The 11,855-nt window shown below is 31.6% G+C and overlaps 1 protein-coding gene and 1 long non-coding RNA gene across 3 annotated transcripts; both read right to left on the minus strand.

The window, feature by feature from the left end:
• Positions 1-1,638: 1,638 nt before the first annotated feature.
• Positions 1,639-3,630, minus strand: LOC142179097 (uncharacterized). Its single transcript, XM_075248921.1, has 2 exons — positions 3,412-3,630; positions 1,639-3,009 (listed from the first exon to the last, which is right to left on the minus strand). Exons 1-2 carry the CDS (start codon positions 3,628-3,630, stop codon positions 1,639-1,641), a joined length of 1,590 nt encoding a protein of 529 aa, XP_075105022.1.
• Positions 3,631-3,752: 122 nt separating this feature from the next.
• Positions 3,753-10,419, minus strand: LOC107807004 (uncharacterized). 2 transcript variants are annotated; one of them, XR_012704533.1, is made up of 6 exons: positions 10,294-10,419; positions 7,357-7,420; positions 6,311-6,384; positions 6,117-6,190; positions 4,986-5,139; positions 3,975-4,833 (listed from the first exon to the last, which is right to left on the minus strand). It is a non-coding gene; the product is annotated as an uncharacterized LOC107807004 (long non-coding RNA). The 2 variants fall into 2 exon arrangements; XR_001652804.2 differs by lacking the exons at positions 7,357-7,420; positions 10,294-10,419 and adding an exon at positions 3,753-3,940 and having other exon boundaries at positions 4,446-4,833; positions 6,311-7,331.
• Positions 10,420-11,855: the final 1,436 nt, after the last annotated feature.

Consider the following 11,855-nt stretch of genomic DNA (forward strand, 5'->3'; position numbering starts at 1 on the left):
GTGCTGATGCTACACATCTGTAAATCTTTTTGCACAGATCCCGGAGCAGCTTTTGGACCTCGGCAGTAGGATTTGATCGGGAGCTGACTTCAGTAGAGAGACACCGAGGTAGCCTTGCTGATGTCCGCAGGACCGAAGTCTCTCTCTCTTTATTCAGTTTGTTATCTTTGTACCGAAACAAACAGTTTATAATTTTCTTTCAGATGATTGTATTTAGTAAATCTTAGAATTTCGTGAGCATTGTGACACCAAATCTTGGGTAGAGGATTATGTTAAACTTTCCTCAAATTTCTATTTAGTTTTTATGTAAGTTAAGACTCCGCTTTTATTTAATTGTATCGTTTTGTTTATATTGTTGCGAATGTTATCAGAAATGTATTAATACTTGGCTGGCTTATCTCCATTAGTAGGCGCCATCACGACTCCCCATGGTGGAAAATTCGGGTCGTGACACCTTGTTGTTCAACCGAGTGTAATAGGACAGATAATCTTTCAGCACATATTAGGAATAAGTAAAGTGATAGAGGATCACCCTGCCTTAATTCTCTAGATGGCTTTACACAATCCTTAATCTCTCCATTAAGTTAAACGAAAAAGAAACAAGTCATAACCAAATTTACAAAAATATGGTGAAAACCCATTTGTAACATCATTTGCTGGATATAAGGACACTCCACACGATCATATGCTTTAGACATATCTAAATTTAAATCTATTAACTTATTTTTTCCTTTCCTTTGTTTTTTCAGCAACCCCATAAATTCATGTGCTAACATAATATTATCCACAATTTGTCTTTTTCCAACAAAGGCAGCTTGATTCATAGAGATAAGTAAAGGCGTCAAAGATTTCATGCGTTTCACCAGAATTTTTGTAATGATCTTATACAAAGTAGAGCATAAACTACTAGGTCTAAAGTGTAATAATTTGGCTGATGTATTATTTTACCGCTCTTCATATTGGGCCTAAGCCTGTGTCTATTTTGTTTGACACTTCGAATGTCATTTTACTGGTCACTCTTTACTTCTTTTTTTTGTTCTTTATGTTTGTACTAGATGACTCTTGCCCGCGCTTGCAGTCCCAACAATTTTGATTCTAATGCAGTTTTACTTTACATTACAACTAAAAACAAGAACACTTCATGCGATGTACAGTTAATTCCGTATGCCAAAAGAACAGACAAAATTAGACATAAAAGTCCCACGATGGCAAGCCAATGCAATATGTTTCACTCTATGAACTTTCAGAGTCCCTTTTTTTTCCTTTCTACGTCTATACCTACTGAAACTAACTCCTTTCTCTTTCTGTTGATGCAGCTTGTGGGTAGGAAACCAAGTACTAACATTTAACCATGCATAATTACAACTTATGCCAGCACCTTTGACTCGACATGTATGTATTGCAAACTGACAAGATCTTCACAAAGCTTTCAAGCTCAAGAGTGAGGAAGAAACATAATTCATCAACAAAATTATTTTTGGTTGTTAGAATAGCACGAGAAGTAATAAAGGAGGCATTTGAATGACATTTGTATAAATCAGGATAAGTATCTCGGAAGAGCAAATTCAAGGATTCTTTTTCAGAAGTATAAGGAATAATGAGGGAATGAGGAATTTCAATTTTTCCACAGTCATTTTGCTATTCTTTTCCATCACCAATTCTCATTAAATATTTACAAAAGGCAGGATCTATTTTAGCACGCATATTCTCATATAGTTGTAATTTTTCAAGTTGATTCCAAATTTCAGAGCACAATAAACTTTCACGAATAAAATCTTCTTTTTTGCCACTACGAACTACGGGAAGAGTTTGTCTAAAATCACCACTAAAGACAACTACCTTTCCTCCAAATAGTATATTTGTTTCCATTAGATCTCTTAAAAGCAAATCAAATGCTTCCACTGTTTGCTTTTTGGCCATTGAAATTTCATCCCATACAATTAGTTTTGCATCTCCTATTAAAGACGCTAATGAGCTTTGTTTAATAATATTGCAGCTGAAGTTCTCATTGACATCAATAGGAATTTTAAAGCGGGAATGAGCAGTTCGACCTCCAGGAAGAAGTGAAACTGCAACACCGAAACTTGTAGTTGCTAAAGCTATAAATCCTTTGTGTCTCACAGTAGCTAATAAAGCACGATATAAAAAGCTTTTACCAGTCCCACCGGGACCGTCAATAAAGAATGCCCCTGGTCTATTTGAAAATATTCTATCGAAAATCATATTGTAAGCTCTTCTTTGTTCAATGTTTAATTTGTTTTTCAACAGTAAATCTTCATCGTTAACAATGATATTTCTCTCGAAATCAACATCTTTAGCTTCTTTTGCTATTGCATATGACTTTATCACTTCTGAAATTAGTTCAAATTTATTAATATCATGCCCCATTGAATGAAGAATATTATTAATATGGTTTAACACTTTGTAACAGATTTCCCTTGCATCTATATTCAGATTTCTTTTGAAATCTTCAGACATTGGGCTTTCAAATCTTTCCCATAATTCTCTTGGATTAGTTGGATTACAATAGATCAGTAACATAGCAAATAATTGTCTTAAACTGAATGGCATTTGGTAACTTACAGCTTCAGACATGCATTCTACCAAATTATTATCACAAAGTAGTAATCCTCTTCTTTCTGCAGCTTCTCTAAATGTGGTACAATATACTCCATTTACTGTTCGCAAATCTTCATATGATTTTGGTCCTCTTACATTCATTAGAAGCAGTCTAAGATAGTATCTTTCTCCTTCGTTTGGATGACATGTCACAACGCAACCAATAGCATTTCCTCGTTGACGGCGTGTCCATGTTTTATCTATTGATGACCATACAAAGTATTCGGAAAATTCTCGATATAATAAATTCAGGTTCTTAGCATCTTTGTTTTCTCTATTCATTAAAAAGAACTCGGTTAACATTGTTTTCTTAATCATATAATTGTTCACAATTTTACTAATATTGTCTGTACTCTTGAAGGAAACAAGTTGTTGTCCATCAAGATGTAGCTGAAGATGATATACATTTGGAAACATTAATAAGGAAAGCAAATATACGCCATGTAGCCTCAGGCGGTGAAACCCACCTAACAGTTTGGTATTCCTTTATTTCATCTATCTCTACATTTGTATCATTAACATGTATATGAAATGCAATTTTATCATGTCCTAAGCAAATATACTTATAGATGTACTTGACAACTTTAATATTAGAACAAATCTCAACATTTATATGACAGTTGAATTTATAAAGTAAATATATATTATAAGGAACAACCCATGAATTATCAAGAAGGTGTCCTCTAATTTTCACTTTCTTTCCTGTGTTTCGCCTTCTATAAATTGGATACGAATTTTTTCCTTTAGTTGTTTGTTCTGCAAACTCTTTAGGATACTTAAATTTATATTAACCTGTTTTTTTTTCATACAAGAATTTGTTGGATTTAATTCTCCACATAGAGCGTGCATCATGTAATCTGTAACAAGTGAATATAGAGTAGGATTTTCTTTTTCATCGGGTAATTCAGCATATACAAAACGGTCATATGCTTCAGGAGTTAGTAACTTATATTTTTCATCAAGGATTATAAGAAAATAAGCATGTGGAAGTCCCCGTTTTTGAAATTCCATTGTATACATAAATGCTGCGACTTTGACAATTATTTGTGTTTTGACAATATCCTTTTTCAACTCTTCTAATTTTGCTCGAAATACTCGACTTATTAAATCCGGTCTATTTTGTGTTTCATCTATTGACAGGAGGTTTTCTTTTATTTCAGGCCAAGAAGGATTACAGGTCATAGTCAAAAATATATCAGGTTTTCCAAAGCGTTGCACTAATGCAATAACATCCATATACCTTCAGCGCATATCTCTTGGGCCTCCCGTAAAGCTAAGTGGGAGTATTTGTTGTTTTCCAACATGTGATGTACGGTTAATTCTGTATGCCAAAAGAACAGACAAAATTAGACATAAAAATCCCACGATGGCAAGCCAATGCAATATGTTTCACTCTATGAACTTCCAGAGTCCCCTTTTTTTCCCTTCTACGTCTATACTTACTGAAACTAACTTTTTTCTCTTTCTGTTGATGCGGCTTGTGGGTAGGAAACCAAGTACTAATATTTTAACCATGCATAATTACAACTTATGCCTGCACCTTTGATTCGACATGTATGTATTGCAAACTGACAAGATCTTCACAAAGCTTTCAAGCTCAAAAGTCAAGAAGAAACATAATGATAATACTTGCTTCAATTAGATCCCTCAACAAGTTTCACTAAGTTAATTTTGAACCTGGCAATTTTGAAAGATTGGAACTTCAAGAGAAGGGGATTATGTAGGATATTTTACATTTACAGGAAATTTTTTGTCCTAAAAATGATTCAAAATTACTTAGCAGGAAGATATACTCTTTACATCAAAGCAGTATACACAAGTAGAACCTGAGCACCACGCAGTGTTCCAGGCCTTGCTCGCCCAGTTCCCTTATGACACCACGGTTTTCTACCAGCCCCAGTAACTTCACTAATAGTTTTAGTTAAATGGGTTCCCTGCAACATTCATCAAGAGTAGGTCAACAACACCATTTGAATCCTCTATTGCCTTGGCAAGTAACTATAATTTACAAAGCTTATAGAATCAGGGTAACAAGCATAAAGATAGTAAACAAGTAGGAGAATATGAGGTTTAAATGATACGCCTTAGATCATTTTTTGTATGCAACAATTTTCTTTAGCAATGCGATTTTCCCCAAAAGGCATATGAGTTTTTGTGGTCTTCATATGCCTCAAAATGATCATCCTGATTCTCTTTTTTCCCCAGTAAGCCTCCCTGTTTCCCATAAAAACAATTGGGAGTAAGATGAGAAATGGAAAATGATAAATGGCTCTTAGGAACGGGAAACACAAATAAAACAGGAATAGCTCGCCAATGTGTATGCTCTATAATTGAAAATTTGGGATTCAAAAGAATCGTGCACATACCTGTTGTTGTTTTGCTAGCTGTCATCTTATCTTACAACACGATGAATAATATCCTTCCTAATTGGCACATCAAAAACATCTCCAACCAAACACATAAAACCCTTGTCTTCATTATGAAAATTCATTACTGGAATGACCAGGTCCTGATGGAACCCTGCCATATATAGTAATGAAAATGATAGTTACGCAAAATCAGATGATATAGATTCATCCACTGGAGTAATTTTCAATGGAATTATATGGGGCAAACATTATAACAACTCTATGTTATACTATCAATATGAGACAATCAACCTTACAAAGGGCAACATATGATAATCTAGGAAGTGTTCCCTCATATTAGGTGAAATGTAAGGCAAGCAACGAACAGTTTCAACTATTACTTCTTCGTTACTTCTAAAGATAAAAGGGGAATAAAATAGCAAATTGTACTTAAACCAACAACATGGCGATCAAGGAAAAAACATTTCCATGAAGCAGGATAGATAGTTGTGTTTTCATTATATTCCTACGGCTTCTAAGTTAGTCATGAGAATATGAGGAACTATAGTTCCATTAATCAATACTCAATAATCTTTTTGTGCCAAATGTCTGATTTCAACATGCTTGCGGATAGTAGTTGTTGTTTTTGTGCCAAATACTTAAAAGTACACAAGCCCAGAAAGCTAAGAAGTAAAAAAGAAACTTTCCCCCAAAAAATGCAATTGATGCCAAAGATGCTTGTTCTGCAAGATGTGATATTCAATAGCGTACTACTTTACATTATTCTTTATAAATTGAAGGGGCTCGCTAAAAAAATACTGGTAGATCCTGCACAATTTTCTTTGAATTCTAACTTACATGACATACATAAACATGCCATTTCATTTTAAAAATATTGTTGGTAGAGAATCTCCCAACCTCCAATATAACTAAAACAGATAAAGGTGACTCATCCAAATGAAATGAAACTCTTTGATGATCCTCTATGACTAAAAGATCATGTTTTGTTATCATTTTTCACAAACATGTCCATACTATTTCAGAAACTTCTTTTACATCGTATGTAAAAACATCATAATCTTAAAGGCATATAAAGTTTAACTGAGGGCTTCAAAAAGTTTGAAGTAAAAGACATGACAAACAACTTACCGGAAAGGGTGAATCTTTAGAAGGAAATTCCATCGTATATTTTGGTTCTTTAGAGCTTAGACATAAGGTTTCACCTGATATAAAGTGGCAAGAAGTAACAATAAGTAATCCCTGAGGAAATACTTCAAAAACGGATTATTACAAAACAATAAGACAAAAGGGAAAGGGCGACCAAAGCAATTCGAGAACCTCACTTTGATAATTTAGATGCAATTAAAGAACCGTCAAAGTGTTAAGGAGAAACCAATTCGATAATACCCTCTCATCCCTGCAAATTTCTGGAACATGTGAAAAAATACACACAAACAAAAGTTTCGAAAATAAATATAATTCAAAAGCTCCCAAAGAAAAAGAAAATCATAATTAAATCCAAAAGACAATTGCAAGATAAAATTCTCATACATATAGAAGCAAATAAATAGATATTCCAAATGAAAATAAGGGAAATAGAAGTAGCCACATGAGTTTTAAGCCGACATGGCAAGAATGACAAAAGAGCATTATTATGGAGAAACCTCATTTAAGAACTATAAAAATCATATAATTAATAAATGGGCAATTGGAACTCAATTGAAACTACAACCAAAAAGGCATGAATCTCGTCATTAATTGTCACTCAATTAAGAAGATGAAGAGATTCTAGCAAAAAAATGGAGGAGCATTTCTTTGTGAAAAGAGATGAAAGAGCCGATATTTCTAGAGCTACCGTCAAACCTGGATTGAGCAAGCAGTGGACACATAAAATATTTTATATTTATCCATCTTACCAATTTAATCTTGCATATTGATATAATTGTAATTCTGACACTGGTCGACCAGACTTGGCTTTTCTATATAATAGAAAAACTTTTGTCATCACGTGCTTTTCCAAAGGTCTGGTCATTTTCATGATTTCTATCCGCCATTAAGGCAGCTTTTCTACTGCCAGAATATTTTTCTAATGACCGGTGCTTAAAAAAGGAAAAAATTACAATTTTAGCTATATGTTTGTCATTGATGAATAATATGCGTACAAGGTATGTAAGTTAAATTGTATTGGCATATACCACAAAGCAAAGCATCTCAAGTAAAGATATTTCTATTACATGCATAACTACATAACTAATTTTGGATAGAATATATTACCTTGTAATCGAAAAGTTAAAGTTGAGACGACATGAAATGAATAAAAAGGCCAACACCTCCTTAATACGAAGAAGGTAAGTGGAAAAATTAAATCCAGCAAAAGAGCAGTACTTACCACCAGTGATTTGCTACTAAACCGCACGAACAGATAGCTATGACAACACAACAAAGAGCGAAACCTGTAATTAAAACAAAACAACCAAAATAAGAAACTGTCAATAATGATCTCATATAAGTGGTTTCTATATGCTGAGGGGAAAAATATATTTTATTTACAGGCTAATGAGAAAATAAATTAGTGTATAGGTATTAACTCATCAGATGTAGCCAACAACTTTTGTTCAAAGAAGTCATAGCAACAATTAGCCGATGAATACGTAAAGAATTACCAACAACTAACCAACAATAACTTTTTAAGGCCATCCATTTTTTTTGAGAACTAACATTAACAAATACATTTCAATATATTACAGAGAAGAATGATGACAAAGAAACATTAATTGTAAAGGACTGAAGTAAAAAATATCATGTAACTATGTAAAAGAAGAGAGTAAAGAGAAAGAAGAGAGGAACATAGAGGCGGCCTGCAAAGAAAACTCTCTTCTTTGGATTTCTAATACAGAAGTTTTTAGAAAAGTACTTTTTTCCCCGCTCATTTTCGCATTTCAATCATACCTTTAATTTTTTGTGAGAATTAACTTAATTTTTTAGATGTTTACCATGAGAAGTCTTCATGTTTTCCAAAAATCACTAATACTAAAAGGGAAAACGACAACGTATGAATCTCTTACATTGATAAACATATGGCTCATAAGACAAAAGCAAACAAACAGCTACAATGTTACATCTAAAAGAAGGATTATCACCGCGCCATTCTGTTCCCAACAATATTTTTATGTAGAGACAGGAGGCCTAAAAAGAAAGGTGAAAAACTTTTCATACAAAGACCCAAGAGTGACCCTTCTATAAAGAAAGTAAAGCAACCGCTTTAGGCCCCATATTTGTGGAGGCCCCATTCTTTGTTACATCTAATAGACTATGTATACATTTTAAAAAAAAAGTTCTGTAAAGCGAAAAAGTTTGATTTCTTTCTTTAACAAATATAGAGGAGAAAGATTTGCAACTGCTATGATTTCTACCAAGGAAATTGCACTTGAAATGAATATCGAATCCGAATTTTATAAGAAACGTGTGATATATAGGAAGTAACAATTTGATGCGAATGTTAAAAATTAAATCTCAAAATCTTTCGAAGAGTCCTTTAGAGTTGGTTACTTTTATACATAATAGACAAGGTTATTTTTTCACTTCAAAATAGATTTGAACAATTCAAAGCATATGAAAATATTTTTGATTTTCTATTTAGCAGTAAAAACTAAGATCGCTAGATGTTGAAAATTTTAAAAAATATTGCCTTAATCTTGAATGTTCCTTAAAGCATAATAATCAATTCGATATTGATGGTTTAAATTTATTTTCTGAATTAAAAGTATTAACGAAAAGAGTACAATTAGAAGATAACAATTTAATGGATACATTTTGTAATGGATGGATCTCTATAGACTAAGTTTCATTAATTGTAGTTTGACCTTCCTTAGTTTTACTTTTACATCTTAGCCTTAGTTAATAACTTATTTTCATTATTACCCATGATAGACTTGATTTATATTCTTTAAGCAGAGAATTATTGAGACATGTTGAATGAAAAATCAGAATTTTTATCTTTTAATTTCTTTTCTCTTTTAAGTTTTCAATGGATAATCTACCGTAGGATTCACTACATATTTAATCAAATAAAAAGATTTAATTCTTTTTCAAATGTCTAAATTTCTTATGGAATAATGTTAATAACTCATGTTACCGTTGCTTCAGCGTAAAAAAGTTTTCAAAATTAAAATTAATAAAATCTTACCTAAGAACAACAATGTTACAAGAAAGATTAAATGGATTAGCTATATTGTTAGTTGAGAAATACTTATTAGGAGTTATTGATTATAAGAAAATCATTAATAACTTTGTATCTAAGAAAAAACTAAAAAAATAGACTTCAAATAAATAAATAAAAAAATTTAAAAAGTTAAGGTCACTCATAAAGTTTGGCTTTAGACCACAAAATTCGTCGGGCCGCCCCTGAAAGACCAAAGACAATACACATTTGCCTGCACTAACTTAGCCCCTAAAAAATAAAAGTTTTGTAAAGAATTAAACAATGATCATACAAAAGACTCAATGTCTACATTACCAATTTTACTACATCAAAAGAGTAAGAAAAAATATAAAATTAATTAGAAACACTTAGAAACACTTAGACAAGAGGGGTTGCTCTGATGGTAAGCAACCTCCACTTCCAACTAAGAGGTTGTGAGTTCGAGTCTCCCCAAGAGCAAGGTGGGAAGTTCTTGGAGGGAAGGATGCCGGGGGTCTATTTGGAAACAGTCTCTCTACCTCAGGGTAGGGATAAGGTCTGCGTACACACTACCCTCCCCAGACCCCACTAAGTGGGATTATACTGGGTTGTTGTTGTTGTTGTTGTTGTTGTTGTTACTTTATTTAATATTTTTGTCTACTACTTTCTTTTTAGTAGCCCCCCCCCCCCGTCATTATTGAGTCCTTTTTTTCCCCTCTCTTTTGGTTAAAACTCTCTTCTTTGGATCTTTAATACAAAAGTTTTTAGGAAAATCCTTTTTTATCCCTCTCATTTCAGCATTTCCCCCATGTTTATGTTTTTTCGAATTTCTACCATCTTTGCCTTTTCTATATAGTAGACATTATTAATACTTAAAATTCAAAACACAAATTAAGAGCATACACAAATAACAGAAGAAAGAGGGTTAAGCCAAAGAACATTAGGAAGATAGTCTGACATAAATAATCTCTTTCAAATACAATAACCCATATATTTTAGCCATGAAATTTGGAAATGGTAGCAGGTTTGGGGGAAAAAATTAAGGGAAAGAAGTGGAAGAAAATCAGATCTAGAATTGGAACACTCATTGAACATGAAATCATTTTATATTTTTGAAAAGAACTGGAAGAAGATTAAAGAACTGACCTAAGGGTGAAGATGAATTAATCCTACGCAAGTCTTTCAAAATATACTGACTGGGAGTAAATATATTATATGTATAAAAGGAACTATTGGAGAGTTCTAGGATGTTGGGTTTGGTTGGAGAAAAAAAAGAGATGAAATTGGGGAGACTTCTAGAATATTGTAGTTTTGTAGAAAAACTTATTTTTTATTACTCCATTATTTCTACCAAAAAGCAAAGATGGTGGCAGGTATAATGACAAATCTGTCCCTGGTCGACCATCTTTGCCTTTTCTATATAGTAGACTAGTTAGAGTATTACATAGGTTCTACACTTTTTTATTTGAAAAAAAATTCCGCACCAACAAACATAAAATTGATTATAAAAAAATAATTAAAAAGTCAGTTGAAAAATAAGTCGTGATGTACTTTCTCATTATTTAAATTGAATAATATATAGTTGTACTCTTTTAGTATTATCAATTGCGTTAATATATTGCCTTTCTTTTTTATTAATCAAAATTTGAATAATAAAATATATTCATTTTATTTCCAAATAGATGATGCAAATGTTTTTTTGTTCTTTGAAATAATAATCATGATTTAGAATTATTGAAAAAATAATAATAAGTAAATGTGTATTTTATTCTAGTTTAAAGACATATTTAGATAATTTATTTAAAATAAATAAATTTTCTATCACAGATTTTTTCTAGTTTCATTTGATATGATTGAGCATTTTCTAAAAATAGTTAATTTTATATTTATGTATTTTGATATTTATATAATGTTGAATTCTTTATTAAAAAAAGAGGAAGTACCCAACTAACTTTGATCATAGAGGGATAAGTATAATCATACATAATGATATTTCTCATGCTGCCTAATATATAATAAAGAAAAAAATTCCCCAAATTAATTGTCTGAATTTTTTGTTTAGATTATTATCGAATCATGTTTTATGAAGGGAATTATTTTATATACTTTTTGAACAAATTTCAATATCCTTTAATAAAAAAGGTACTTGAAACTATATTTTTTCTTAAATATATTTTTTTTCTTGATTTATAAAGTGTTCCAATTAAAATTGCAATTTAATGAGCATTTGTATAAAATGATATCAATTGATATTAATATAAGAATATTTTAATAAAAATCATATATTGCCACTTTTTTTTTTTGATATTCTTTACCAAAAACATTCAATAAGTAAAACAAATGAAATAATTTTTCATTAAGGAGATAATAGAATTATTATATATAAATGTATGTTACCATGGAATGTTTTTTAATTAAATGAACGTTTAAATTATAAAATTACCTAATAGATAATTTTTCTAGTTAAAAATACTTAATGAAAAAAAATATTTTTTAAACAGTGAAAGTGAGTACAGAGAAGTAATCTACTTCAAAGTTCAAACAAACCAAAAAGTAATAGTAGTCAAGTAGTGCATTTAAAGAAGCAATTAAGGATGAATGGGAACTGGGGTCCACCTAAAGAATTCAATAGCTTAGGGCCACGTTGCTTTTGTTTTTTTCAGTCATTAGGAACCCAGAGGCTACAACCAAGCTTTTAAGCCTACTGT

Source organism: Nicotiana tabacum, chromosome 3 (genome assembly GCF_000715075.1).
Source record: "Nicotiana tabacum cultivar K326 chromosome 3, ASM71507v2, whole genome shotgun sequence".
NCBI lineage: Eukaryota > Viridiplantae > Streptophyta > Magnoliopsida > Solanales > Solanaceae > Nicotiana > Nicotiana tabacum.